At 42.7% G+C, this 15,027-nt stretch overlaps 1 protein-coding gene across 1 annotated transcript in view; it reads left to right on the top strand.

Moving 5' to 3' along the window:
- Positions 1-12,648, top strand: part of CTH (cystathionine gamma-lyase) — a 30,064-nt gene extending 17,416 nt beyond the window's left edge. Inside the window, exons 5-12 of the mRNA XM_077450483.1 lie at positions 455-586; positions 2,117-2,174; positions 3,365-3,442; positions 4,454-4,606; positions 6,459-6,580; positions 7,901-7,953; positions 8,242-8,380; positions 11,282-12,648. Of these exons, the coding sequence (XP_077306609.1) occupies positions 455-586; positions 2,117-2,174; positions 3,365-3,442; positions 4,454-4,606; positions 6,459-6,580; positions 7,901-7,953; positions 8,242-8,380; positions 11,282-11,347 (801 nt within the window). The 3' untranslated portion in view covers positions 11,348-12,648. The remainder of the gene's footprint in view (positions 1-454; positions 587-2,116; positions 2,175-3,364; positions 3,443-4,453; positions 4,607-6,458; positions 6,581-7,900; positions 7,954-8,241; positions 8,381-11,281) is intronic.
- Positions 12,649-15,027: the final 2,379 nt, after the last annotated feature.

Here is a 15,027-nt window from a genome sequence, read left to right as displayed (position 1 = left end):
CTTACCATTATTGAAAGTAGGAAGGGGAATCAAAGTTTGTTGTCCCCAGAAAAAGTAATAGCGGGAGAAATATTCCAATGGGGACACTAGTTCTGATGACCTGGGAGTCTCCAAGAGATTGCCTTCATTTGCAGGGATCTCCTCTGTTTTGGCTATGGGACAGGAAGTGAATGGAAATCTCCTCGGGACAAAGCAGGGAAACAAACCTTACAGGGGTTATAACCCTTACTCTATCCAAAGTAGAACATTTTTGCCTACAGTTCTGCTTTAAGGTTGGGGCCACTTTCGTTTTCAGTGATGCCAGCCAGTGGGAGTTGAGTCACATGGCTAAACAAAGTCCATTATATCAAACATTGACAGTATGGGGAATGGAGCCTTTAATGTGTAGATGTAAGGCAGTGATTCTGCTCAAACTATGCAGGTAATTCTATAGTTGGCAATCTTAATTTTTCAGCTTTTGTGGCTTGAAACCCCAACAAACCCAACACTGAGTGTCATCGACATTCAAGGGTGCGCCGACATTGTCCACAAACATAAAGATGTCCTCCTGGCAGTAGACAACACTTTCATGTCGGCATATTTCCAAGTAAGTAACACTGCTGGTGGGTAAAAAGTGTCTGCAAAGTTTTTTAATATGCACAAGAATTTCATGCAAATTATCTTGTTTTTATTATGATTAAAGCCTGATTAATTTCCTTATCCCTTTTTGCTAGCTGAGCTTTTAATGCACTTTGCCCTGCAGTCTATTATTCTGGATTGATATAGTGCCAACAGTTTGTGCAGTGCTTTACAATGGGGGGTGGGGGGGTATAATACAGTTCAAGTTCACATGTAATACTTTTACTGAAGATTACGTTTGACACACAGAATGGATTAAGTGTCAGGTTCTCTTTACTAGACCCTTCGTGACTTCTCTGCACTCCGGTGCATTGCTCAGAGCTCCTTGTTTTCCCAGCCTCTGGATTGGGACTGCTCTGAACCTGGAAGTGCTCAACTCTGAGGCCCCATTCACACCTGAGCATTTTGTAGCTTGAAGTCTGAAGCTAAAAAAAATAAATGCTGGGGGGGGGGGGGGGGGAGGATCAATTTTTTTTTTTTTTTTTTTTTTTTTTTTTCCCTAGAGTGGAGATGTGAACCAGTCGCCTGAAGCTCAAACAAGTTCTGGACTTTTTTGCTACTTGAATCAGGCAGATTTGGATGTTTTTGAAACGGGAAGCAGATGAGAAATCGAAACATAGTAACTTTTTTTTTTTTTTTTTTTTTTTTTTTTTTTTTTCCCTATTGGCTAATATAAAAAAAAAAGCCAAAGCTCAAATGCTGTATGCAAACACAAAAAATACTTGCGACAAAACGCTACGCTCAAATGTGAATGGTGCCTGAGTGGTTCCAGGTGCAGTCATTGCAGAGCAGATTGGTAAACAGATGTTTGTTCCTCTCCCACTTGCCATCCTCAAAGTATTTGTGGTCCCAGGAGGAGCGGGAGAGCCCAGGAACCCAAGGTGTCTGCACTCGCCAAGCCCCTTCTTGGCTTCCTGGGCTCCCCTGCTTCTCCTGGGACCACAACCGATATTGTGATTGGGCATCTCTACATCGCTTGGATCACTTTTTTTGGTACAATCCTTTATTTTTTTTAAATTGGGGGGGGGGGGGAAGATGTATACAATACAAATATCATGCAGGGGATATGAACAGAAGAACACTAGGAAATTGCATCAATGATGCATAATAGTCAAGGGTCTGCTTGGATCGCTAGTGAGTTTGTTTTAATCAATTGCCATGAAGTGTGCAAAATGGAGGGAGAGGAAAGAAGGTGGGCATGGTTGGCACTTGAATTGCTGTCAAAGGTGCAGTTGCTCATATTGACCACCACAGTGCTGGGAAATCACTGCTATGGGATTATCTGGGGGCAGAGGACTTCAGGATTAAACACAGCAGCCCCCCTGCACACAGGACACTTATTCATGGTAAGTACTGTCCCTGATGCTGTTTACAAAGAAGAAATCACTAGACTTCAGTTTTAGGGATTGATAATCTGTAATATATTAAAATCCCATTTTTCGTTACTCGATACTGGCATTTCATGTGACTCCAAGAAAATATTTGTCCTTTCTTTCAGCGCCCACTGGCACTGGGAGCAGACATTTGTATGTATTCAGCAACTAAATACATGAACGGTAAGTGTATTATCACTTTGGGATATTTGATAGGTTGTGTGCAGTTGGCTCCATGTCCACTAGAGGCTGCTCTTGTGCTTTGCTTGAAAACCTTGAAGCCTAGTGTCAGTATAGTGTGTGTGAGATAGTCCTACCTTGGTCCTTTCTATAGGATAATGCAGAATTATTATTTTATATATATATATATATATATATATATATATATATATATATATATAATTAGAACTCCAGGCAAAAGACATAAAATTTAAGATTTTGTTTATATGCTCTATGTATGCATGCTACCTAACACTCGGGCTATATTGAGCTTTATTTGACCCAAATCAAAGTATGAAAGTAGAACTATAGGCAAAAGTGTGTGTGTGTGTGTGTGTGTGTGTGTGTGTGTGTGTGTGTGTGTGTGTGTGTGTGCTGCCTTCCCTGTCCCATAACTAAAACAGGAAATTGGTGGAATTCCTGAATATTACTCTTCTGGGGACTTTTTGGTCCTTTATACTTTAAATGTTCATGGTTTCATACACCTGTTCCCTTGTAATATTCCGATCTACCAACACCTTCTCCAGCCTGTAACAGACCAGCACCAACAAAAAAAAGCCTAAGCAGTGCCGGAGGCGTGTAATGTGAATGTTCATTGGTCAATACTGGCCACATGACCAAAAATCCTTTTGAGCCCCCTTCTGGGATGGTGTCTCGTAAGAGGAGATTCTCATTGGTCCCATGGCCAATGCTGACCAATGAGTGCACACCTTTGGGATCAATATGCAGCTTTCCGTGCTGAACTGTTATACCAGCTGGAGGTGGGGGGGGGGGGGGGGGTTGGGATCATATGCAGTGGGGACTGGAGGATTCTTAAGGACCAGGTTTTTACAGGCCTCATATTGGCTGTTCAGTGGCTCAAGCCCACAGAAGTCGCTCTCTGCATGGCTCGGTCTAAAGTTTTTGTTAGACAAACGGAGCCTTAAGACAGGCAGCCACTGCTGTGCAGTCTCTTTAGCTAACCTAAAGTGCTCTGTAAATTCTGGGTCATGTAAATGTGGTTCTCTTCCTTCTATCTTATGGGTGACTATAGTTAAGTCCCCTTTCCTTACCCCATTGTGTGTGTGTGTGTTTTGGCTATATATTTGTGGAATCTGGTTAATGTTTAAACGTTGAAAAATTGTTTTATTTTTCTACCCCCCCCCCCCCCCCAGGTCACAGTGATGTTGTCATGGGGCTGGTTTCCGTAAACTGTGACAAACTCTACGAGAGACTCAAATTCCTCCAGAATGGTAAGTTACTATATGGCTTCACTAGGTGGTGGCACCTGCCAACATGTCCCAAAGAAGTGGATGCACCCGGATTAGCAGGCTGCCCATTAGACAGAGCTGCAGTCCGGTGGGAAAAGATTTCATTGTGAATTTTTTTTTTATTTATTTTCCCGGCATGCGGGAGGTAGCATATTGCCTGCTGATTCTCCCCCCCCCCGACAAAGCTGTTCACTGTAGATCACAAGTTGGCAGCATTGCCCATGTGAAAGGGGCTGATGTCAGACTCTGCCTCTTGCAATCTTACTGATGGCAATTTGTTTAAATTGCCAATTGCAAGATTGCTAAGATGACCTGTTCCCTATAGAAACGTTGCCTCTGAGGCAGTGCAATGTCGCTCCTATCGCTAGTGATCAAAATTCAACAGTATTTGGCTCTGCAACAGACAAGAGCAGCAATCTGCCAAAAGAGGGCGCCATTTCATAAGGAGAGCCAGGCAGCCTCTTAATGATCCCACCGCTGGCGATTTGTCTCTAGTGGCAGAATTGCTTGTCTGACAGATGCCCAAAGAGTAGCGTATCTATCTCGGACCCTATTGTATTCCTGGAAAAGCCAACTGCAACAGCTTGCAAATGCAAGGGGCACAAATATACTGTAAACCTGTTGCAAGGACTGTGCTGAACTAGAGGCAACCTGATTTTCAGTTTAGCTGTGTTGCTAATTTTCTTAACAAATGTCCCCCATTTTATGTAGCCATAATTGCCGCAATTAAATTTCTAAACTCTTTTGCTGTACAGGAAGCAAGTGGGAAGCAAAGGTCTACAGAGCGTCTAGGATTCTACTGTACAAATGGCTAAATTGGATAATGATATTAATCTAAAGTCTTCCTTCAGTTTTTTAATGGGTTGGAGAGCAGGAGATCTCCTATTATGAGGTCATTTTCCTCTTTGTGTCCAGGCTACACATGACCTCCCTCTGTACATCAGACATATATTTCTATGATGATTGGACTGATAGACATCTGTTTGTTTGCAGCACTCGGCGCCATTCCGTCCCCGTTTGATTGCTACCTCTGTAACCGTGGCCTGAAGACTTTATCTCTGCGAATGAAGCAGCACTTCCATAGTGGGCTGGCTGTAGCCATGTTTCTCGAGAAAGACCCTCGTGTTGACAAAGTTATCTTCCCAGGTAAGAAATCAATCTAGTTAAAGGGTCTGCAGGTGAGGTGAATTTTATTTTAGAGTTTATGGGGGTCTGCTTATAAAACCTTTCCAAAACCGTGTCCAGAGAAATTGCATATACATTCCTTCTGTGTGAATTAAAGTTTTGTCCTATTTTCTGAACATAATTTAACCCTTGTAGTGTGGGGCAGATCCACTCCAAGGAGGCATTTTTGTTGGGCTTTAGCTATACTTGCCAACTGCTCTATAGCCCAATGATGGCTAATGTGGCTGACCGGTTCTGAGAAGCCTTCATATGATTTCACCGTGGTATGCTCTGTAATCGCAGTGTCCTCCAATCACAGCTGATCATAACCAAAGCCTGTTATCAGCATTCCTTTCCTCATGCTGACTGCATGAGGGGAGAAGAGAGCAAATCGGTGCCCTGATTACCAGTGTCTGGATTATCAGCACACATCTGTGAATGAGAAATTGTCCATTTGCAAAATTTTATAATGGGTTATGAACACTTTTTTTGGGGGGGGGGGGGGGTTGCTTTGAAAAAAAAAAACCCAAGAGGTTAAATTCCACCAAAATTAAAGTTGTTTAATTTGGGTAGTGTTGCGTGACTGCACAATTGTCATTCAAAGTGCGACTTCTTTGAAACCTGAGAACTGGCCTTGGCAGGAAGGGGGTGAAAAATGCCCAGTGGTTAAGTGGAATTTAACACCAGGGAGTTGGCACAGTTTATGTATCATGTGATCACTGATGGTTCTCATAGTCACATGATCGGTAGCCTGTTCCTCTTGCTCTGGCCAGAAGACTTGAGCGAGAACTCCGGGGGACAGCTTGGTCAGTGTGCTGATGGTGAGCACACTTGGCACACAACCTCCTGCCAACATTTCACATAGGTTTATTGGCTTGGCATTTATAGTCGACCTTTCTTGCACGCGGGCACCCCCTGAAGTGACGATGAAACCAACCCTGAATATGAGCTCACGCAGGATCAAGCAGAGGCGGGGATATGTACTCCTCCCACAAATAAAAGGCTGGCCGAAGGCTAGCCTTCTAACATGCCTTTATGTTTTGTGGGCTATCAACTTTTCAAGATGGCACTTCATATTTACTCTGGTGTAGGTATATTTGCAGACTGACACACTATTTGGCTATGGAGATTCAAGCGGCAAACAGTATGTGTAGGATGATGGTTCTAACCACTAAGGTAAAATCCTCCAAACCTAGGCTGTGCAATGCCAATGCAAGTGTAAGATATCTATGCCAGATTCATCCGAAATGAGGTGTGAAATTTCTTTCCGAACATTTTTAAGGGAATTGCAAGTACATAAAGTATGTAGCAGATTTCCTGTGTGTTGGCATTTTCTCCAGCCAAGGGATGGTCATGTACCTTCTGGGAATTGTCCCCATGATCTACAGAAGCAGAGGGACTTCTACTAACCTTAGTGGCATACTTCAATTGCATTAAAGAGAATTTTTGGTGTCTCTCCCATTTTCTTTATGTGTGTGTGTGAGAAACCTATAGGAAAAAGAAATGCCCTTGAAGGGAACAGCACAATTATTCCTAACAAAGTCCCAAATTTTTGGACGAACCTCCATCTGGTGAAGAGGGATCTTAGTATGGTAGTGGGCGATTTGATTTAATTCTAAACATGTCTACTGTACCATCCCCCCTTCTCTCCTATATCCCCAATAATGAATAGATCAGATCTTTTATTTTGTCTAATAAAATTCAAAAATGTATTTGGTTTCTGCAATGATTCTTGCAGCTACAAAGTGCATCTAATTTTGTTTTATTCATTTTTGTGTGTTTAGTTGTTCAGAAATAAAAATAAAATGTAAAATTCTGTCTTATTACTTTTAAGGGCTGCCATCCCACCCACAATATGAGCTCACCAAGCGTCAGTGCACTGGTGTACCTGGTATGATCACATTCTACATCAAAGGCAACTTGGAACACGCCAAGATATTCCTTAAGAGTGTGAAGGTGAATTATTGATTGCTGCTCAGCATACAGGCTGAATAATGTGTGATAATATATTGACTTGCATTCTGACTCTATGCCCTACATATTCCATTAGCTTGAGAAGGGCAGTTGCTTGTCAGGCCCTGGTATACAGTGTGGCAGGGGCCCACAGACCTATCCTTACTAAGTAGAAGGGTGTATGTGTATAAAGCATGCTAGCTGTCAGAACCTACTGTATAGTGACACAAAAGCAAAATTCCTTTTTAATGTCTATTGTATAAAGTAATAGACATTAAAGGGACCCTTGGGCAGGCCAAATGCATTTATGGCACATGGTGCCCTATGTACAGAATAGACCTATCATTTATTTATTACAGGGGATCCCCAGGTTACGAACCAGTTAGGGACTTTCCTCCTGTTTGTAATCTGGAAATGTTTTTTGTAAGTCGGCTGCGCATGTGCAGAACGACAATTACGGACATTTCCGATGTTCTGTCCAATGCCGTTCGGCGCATACGCAGCTAGTTACGGACAGCTCCGGCATTATTCTGAAGTTCCATCTGGCCACACATGAGCAGAACGGCAGATGGTCTGTGTGGAATGGCATAAGGTCCCCACAGCGCCCTGTTCATAAGTAGGCATGGTTTGTAAGTCGGGGACCCCTTTGTACAAGTACTTGTATAATGCTGTCAATTTATGCAGTGCTTTACATATAGATTATACATTCACATCAGTCCCTGCTTTCATGGAGCTTACACACTAAGGTCCCTAACTCGCATTCATACATATACTAGGGCCAGTTATCCTACCAGCATGTCTTTGGAGTGTGGGAGGAAACCAGGGGGAACATGCCAACGCTAGACAGGTACTGTGGTGGTTGAGATTCAAACAGATTATTTTAGTGTTTCTAGGCAGAAGTGCTAACCTCTTAGCCACTGTGCTGGGGCCATTGTCTTTAATACGATAGTTGGAAAGCCAGAAAGCTGTAATTTTGGTGTGGAGATGGCAGTTTTATATTTTAGGCTCATTAACACAAGCAGTTGCAGGTTTATGCTGCATATAATATGCTTTTACTTTTTGGGGGGGGGGAACTGTGTATATAAAATACTATTACACATGCGGGTGTGTGTGGGGTGTTTTTTTTTTTTTTTTTTTTCTCTTCCACATTGTGTTTTGACCAGTAGTGATGAGCTCAGGCATGCATGGATCCCAATCCAAACCAATCTGAGCAAGCCCTGCATTTAGCACCGTAGTCACAGCACTTTATTTGATCATACAGTGTATGTATCTATCATAGATGTTAGTTTGCTGGTCATACAGCTAACAAAATGTCTTTAATAGGTTTTTGCTCTGGCGGAAAGTCTTGGTGGATATGAAAGTTTGGCTGAGCATCCGTAAGTATTAGATTTTAAGACTGGGGGGGTGCTGGAACATAACTGTTTGGGGAGAACATTTATAAAAGTACAACTTGCTAATTCAATCATAAAAATTCTCTTTTCAAACGCGGCTTGATTTGTACATGGCTTTTTTTGGTACCAGAGACTGCTCCATCTAGCATAGAACAATATTCGAGACCCTAGGCTACAGGGAGCTGAGCCATCATGTATATGTGATTATGTGTATCCTGGGCCAAGTGTTCTTTCTGGGGTTTCAAATGTCTTGGTGTTTTTTATTTTCTGCAGAGCAATAATGACACATGCCTCTGTCCCAGAAGAAGACCGGGTCCTCCTCAATATCAGTGACTCCCTTATCCGTCTCTCTGTTGGCCTAGAAGACACAGAAGACCTCATTGGAGACTTGGATCAGGCATTGAGGGCTGCTGTAAGTATTGCCAGTGGATGAAGCCTTGTGTCTATATGGGAGACCGTGCTGTAAGCCCCTGTACACACGGTCAGATTTCCACAACCAAATCCGTCAGATCTTGTCCGAAACTGTTGCATACACACAGTCGGACAAAGTTGGCGAAAAATCCGATCTTTCAGAACGTGATGACGTAATTTCGTTACGATGGCACTATATTCAGGCTAGAAATGAGAGTAAAAGTATTCTCGCGCCTACCAATGTGTCCTAAAACTAGTGGGGTTGCAGCAAAACACCGGCAGGGGTATACACCCTCCCCAGATTAAGTGATAGTGATTAAGAAATGGTGTTGCGCTCCGACTACTTAGATCTAATTAAATTAACATGTACTCAAGTGACAACCAAAACAGAAATAAACTAAAATGTGAAACTGTATGTTTAAATAAGCTCAGACAATGTGCATAAATATTAAAGTGCAATAAACCAGGTCACATTGTGCGCTTGACAAAAAACTTGATATGAAAAATCCTCTATAGATGACAGTGAGATGATATTAAGTATATATCCAAATATATAAATGATATGAAAAAAAAAAAAAAAAAAAAAACACAACTGAGTGTCGTTATAAAAGTGCAAAACAGATCAAAGAATACACAAAATACTAATAATCCATGTGTAGTGTATCACGTGTCTGAACAAAATACTAATAGTCCATAAGCAGTGAAATGTGTGTTTGAGCAAAAATTCCAAAAACAAAAATAAGGTGAACTATAGTTATATGGAGAGCATATCCATTTAATGATAAAATGCGTCCATTTGATGATCAACAAGGCAGTATCCTGCGTGCTCCAAAAGCAGGGGGTGGATTCCACCAGTGCTCCTATGCGTATAATATCCTCACACTAGGTGCAGTAATTACCTTACCTTACTGCTGTAAGGTAAACAGCATTTCCAAAGTGACGCTTGTTGTCCAATGTAGGTTCAGTAGGTGATGTAATCCTGGACTCTCATTCACCATGGGCACGTTGTAACATGCAGAGAAAGCAAGGGGAACACTCCAATAGTGAAGTACGTATTCACAATTTATTGGGTATAAAACGAAGGTAAGGTACTCACATTTAAAACAATAATAAAAGCACAACTTAAACGAACGCGTGTCACGTTCGCGCTTCCGGACGTCACTTCCGGTGTCCTTACTGGCCAATTGTGTTCCTACGCGTATCGTCAAATGACTTCATCAGGGAAAGTGACTCCCTTATCCGTCTCTCTGTTGGCCTAGAAGACACAGAAGACCTCATTGGAGACTTGGATCAGGCATTGAGGGCTGCTGTAAGTATTGCCAGTGGATGAAGCCTTGTGTCTATATGGGAGACCGTGCTGTAAGCCCCTGTACACACGGTCAGATTTCCACAACCAAATCCGTCAGATCTTGTCCGAAACTGTTGCATACACACAGTCGGACAAAGTTGGCGAAAAATCCGATCTTTCAGAACGTGATGACGTAATTTCGTTACGATGGCACTATATTCAGGCTAGTAGCCAATAGCTTTGATGTATGAATTTGATCTGAGAATGCATGGCACTTGGACCGATCAAAATTCTCTACACATGATCGGAGTATGTCCGATCGGCCCAGTTGGTTGGGAAATATTTCCAACATGTTGGAAAATTGGGTCCGACGGATATTCCGACAGAATTAGTCCGATGCATACCACACATAGTCGGATTATCCGATAACACGGTCCGATAGGACACAATCCGACGGATTCTCCAACCGTGTACAAGGGCTAAGAGTTGTCAGTAAAAAGGTTCATGATGTGGTTGCTATGCTGATGGAATATAGTTTAGGTCTTTTGGCTCGCAAATAAAAAAAAATGTGTAAAATTAGAAATTTTACAATTGAACATTGTCTTGTTCAGTGTGCACAACACTCCCAGTCCCCCCCCATAGCATCCGGGGAAGTCTTCAGGTGGGATGGCGTTCAGAGCTTAAGTAGTTGCTATTTGGATGTTGGCCACACTAACAAATTGTGTGTGTGTCTTTTTTTTTTTTTTTTTTAAAGCACGAGGGCCACTTTAGAGACTTGGTAACCTGACATGGGCCGCAATGAGCGGAGCGGGTGGATGACGGGTCCGTGTTCACTACTGGCAGACACATCCCGCTTTACTCTTTCTAATTTGATCCGCCCAGACCAAAGGACGGATCGTCTTCTGTTTTCAGACTGCAGAAGGGGTGGGGGGGGAGTGCAAAAAACACACGTCTGTTTACATCTGCTGCTCTATAGAGGGGCGAATGGAGGATCAGATCGGTTACACCTGAAATGCAGGTGGGACCTATCGCGTGAAAGGGGCCTAAGGCTGCTTCACGGGACCTGCCCCTCAGCCTTCACTTCCTCAGGATTCCTGCAGGTAGTGCTGGCTGCTGCTGTTCCCCAGGTGGGTATGGCTGGTGGCTGCTGTTGGGTACTGCTAGCTGGTCCTTAATGCACTATTGCTGATCATCAGTGTGAGGAATGTAGATAGAACTGGAGGAAGCATGCGGCTGCAGTAGAGGGCAGAGCTGATGCTTCCTGTATGGTTCCTCTCACAGGCTGAGTACATTTGGCCTGTGACGGGAGCCGACGCTACACAGGAAGTATCAGCTCTGCTCTCTAGTGCCGACTCTGGGTTTATATATATATATATATATATATATATATATATATATAATTTTTTTTTATTTTTTTTGGGGATCACATTTGCTAGCCCTAAATAGGACCAAGCAGGAGAATGCACCATATACAAGACTGTGTACCAAGCAGCATGGCGATGAGCATTGTAGAATACTGTGGATTGTTGCTCATCCTGTTAGATTCCTTTTTTGTGGTGTTTTGGAACATTAAATCTAAATTCTAATATAATTTTATTTTTTTCCCCTTTACAGCACCCAGGCCTTGAAAACCCGACCAAAGTGGAAGACTTGCTGGAACATTTGAAGTTCAATTGTTAAATATATAAAAAAAAATAAAAAATTCACATTCTTGAACGGTTTACAGAGAGCCAGGCATAACTGGCCCCTTAACAAGGGTCCAAAATGATTCTAATCCTTAAGGCCTACCATTGAAAGGTTTACACTTAATCCTTTATAAAGCCTTATTTAATTTATCGGAGACTGACATTTAGAGCCAAGGGTTAGAGGTGAGAACCTCTGAGGATTGACAGTTGCTGTCCTACCACCTACTGTATAGCCAAGGCTACATGCAGTGCTGCATTCCAGCAGCAGTACAGGGACTTCCCATCCCTGGAACAAAACCAAATTGGACTGAGTGCTGTGTAGCCATTCACAGGAATTGTTGCATTTTTATGAATGAATAGAAGGCTTTCTGTGAATGAGTGAGCTGAAGATTGTGATTTCATCTGCCCACCTCCACTTCAGCCAATCGGAGGTGGTTTTGTATTTTATAAAAAGCAAAGCTTCCTGTGAATGGCTGAGCAGTGCTGGGTTTTGTTCCATAAGGGAAAGTCCCTGTAGCAGAGCTGACAGCAGTTATGTCAGTAAAGGAAACCACCAAGCCTCCTTAGGCCTATCTTCTATGCAGGATATCTCCTCTTCAGTCTATATAATGTATGCTGCCAGACTCCTCTAACTTGCCAACTGTCCAGTGTCTGCCAATCCTCTCAAGACCTCCTGCTCCCATGCTCGTCTCCAGGGCTTCTCATCTTCTGCAACTCTACTTCAATCTGTCTGGCTGTTTCCTATTCTTTTCACCCTGAAAACTCATCTCTTCAGGGAAGCCTATGCTGCCTCCCACCCAACAACTGAACTTGTAATTCTTCCATCAGCTCAGCCCTCAACGTTTTTTTTTTTTATTTTTTTTTTTCTTAACCTTTTTTGCAAAACTTGCCCCACCATATTAGCTTGTAAGCTCTTATGTGCAGGGCCCTCTTATGCTCTGTACACACGCTCAAATTCCGCCAGCAAAGGTCCAATGTGAGCTTTTAGTCGGAAATTCAGACTGTATGTATGCTCCATCTGACTTTTACTGGGGGAAAAGATTGAGCAGGTTTTTTTTTTTTTTTTTTTTTTTTTATTTACCACCCATGCACTTTTTAAAGCGAAGGCATATGCCAAGTTTTTCTTGCCAACCATTCAGAATTCTAAACTGCTCTAAGTCTGATGGAAGCAGATTTTCCATGGGCAGCCATGGTTCGGCACTTGTGATTGGTCTCTTATGAAGTACATGGTATTGTTTCCAAAAGGCTAAAATGGTTTTTGGGAAAATTAATTTATAAATAAAGTATTAAAACCAATTTACCACTGGTGTTTCTTTCTCAATATAGAGAACATTTTATTGTGCAAATCCAAGACTTGGATAGGTGTTTATTCCAGGATTTTAAAGCTGGTCCAAAGTGTGTGTGTGTGTGTGTGTGTGTGTGTGTCATTTATTGAAAAAATCTGGCTTTTTATATACGCTGCTCCTGCAGGTAGGATGGATATCATACAGTGCAACACAGAGAAGCTTGCATATTTTAGGGGGACAGGCCCCCCTTCCTCAGAGCTAACCCAACCATGTAGTGAGCCTCTATTCAAGTGTTTACACATCAAATAGCCCTTTGGCAGGGCCACCCCTGACAAGGGACTATCCTCATCACCGATTAAGCCAAAAAAAGAAATTATCTATAATGAAATAACTACTGTATTTATCGGTGTATAACACGCACCCCAAGTTTAGGAGGGAATTTTAAGGTGAAAAAAACTTGCATTTAAACGCCCATCAATGCAGACTTGTCAGTGTCATTTGCAGCCGTGTGCATCGTTGTCCCCTCAGTGATAATGTCAGCTTTTGGCAGTTTTCGGCCGCCGAGAAGGGCCAAAGGCAGCTGAAAGCTGCACAGCACCCAAAAATCGCTGAGGAATCGCGGAGGATCGGCATATAACACGCACCCACGATTTTTCCCCAGATTTTAAGGGGAAAAAGGTGCGTGTTAGGGGAGGTTGATTGTAGGTTCAGGCAGTACTGAGGAGCAGTAGATGGTGAGGATAGGTAATACAAATGGGGAGGTCGAGTGTAGGGAAAGGCAGTACTGAGGCGCAGTTGCTGGTGAGGATAGGCAGTACTGAGGGGTAGTTGATGGTAGGTTCAGGCAGTACTGAGGGGTAGTTGATGGTAGGTTCAGGCAGTACTGAGGGGTAGTTGATGGTAGGTTCAGGCAGTACTGAGGGGTAGTTGATGGTAGGTTCAGGCAGTACTGAGGGGCAGTTGATGGTGGAGATGGGTAGTACAAAAGGGGAGGTCGATTGTAGGTTCAGGCGGTACTGAGGGGCAGTTAATGGTGGTGACAGGCAGTACAGAGGGAAGCATTTCATACATATTTAATGACATTATGGGGATGTAGCAACCACATGTATGGACAGATAAGCTGCAAGATATTACATATATTTTTGCGTTTATATACACTTTTTTTAATGGTGTATTTGGCTGTTTGTCCAGCTCTGTTTCTGCACACAGAACCATTGTTTTTCTAAAACATTAGGGTTTTATTATCAGGCCACCTTAGATGTAAATAACACTCACTCATGTTCTTTAAACAGATTTCTGGGAAATTACCTGCTTAAAGGTGAGATTCAGTTCTGATGTTTCTATGCATACAGCAGGTGGCGGGTGCTGCGTTCTCGGTTCCTGGTAATGCGTCACGTTGCTGGGAACTGTGCACATCCTACAGCAATGCCGACCAGCTTGTATTCCCCGCTCCTCTATCATACTTCTACAACAGAATTTAATTACTTCAGACCATGGCTAGCTCTGTTTACGGACTTTTCAAATATCTCTGCGTTGAGCCGTGCTAATTCTTTATGGTCTCACATTAGAGAGAAGGGCTCGCTGTACTTTATTAAAGCTCAGTTTTCTATGATAAGATGGAGATTAGGAGAAATATGATCATAAAGGTCTATTCTATTGCCTAAAGGAAAGCAATATGAGAGATGGAATTGCAGCAGGCTAGGAGTATCTGCAATTACTGCCAAAAGTACATAATGTAATGTATACACTGTGTTAACATTGCATGGAAGTTTTCAGATGGTCATTTAAGGGCTCTTACAAATGGCCATTTATTAGGATGTATGGCTGAAATTTCTGCCAAAATGCAACGTACAAAATGTTATATATACAAAACTGGTATAGAGGCACTCACGGGTCTTGCAGACGCACTAGATCAAAACCGCAGCATTTTTTGTTGTTGACAATAAAAATGCGTCTGTTTTGATTTATCTTCTCTGCAAGACCTGTGAGTGCCTTTTATACCAGTTTGAATTACTTTGTGGGTGAGCACCTGAACATTTGTTTCAAACAGAGCACTGTGGCTACCCTTTGGACCACACACACACTCTATATTGTCAAAAGCATTGGGATGCGTGCACACACATCAAGGCACTGATGTTGGGTGAGAAGTCCTGGCTCGCAGTCTCCACTCTAATTCATCTCAAAAGTGTTCTATCGGGTTGAGGTCAGGACTCTGAGCAGCCCAGTCAAGAATTTCCTCCACCCCAAATTCGCACATCCATGTCTTTATGGACCTTGCTTTGTGCTCTGGTCCAAATCATTTGGTGGAGGGAGGATTATGGTGTGGGGTTGTTTTTCAGGGTTTGGGCTTGGCCCCCTTGGTTCCTGTGAAGGGAACTCTTAAGGCATC

This window comes from Lithobates pipiens, unplaced genomic scaffold (genome assembly GCF_037356315.1).
Source record: "Lithobates pipiens isolate NorthernLeopardFrog02 unplaced genomic scaffold, aLitPip1_a1.2 Scaffold_23, whole genome shotgun sequence".
In the NCBI taxonomy this organism is placed as follows: Eukaryota; Metazoa; Chordata; class Amphibia; order Anura; family Ranidae; genus Lithobates; species Lithobates pipiens.
Note: the sequence above shows the minus strand (reverse complement) of the source record. Positions and strands in the feature narration are given on the sequence as shown.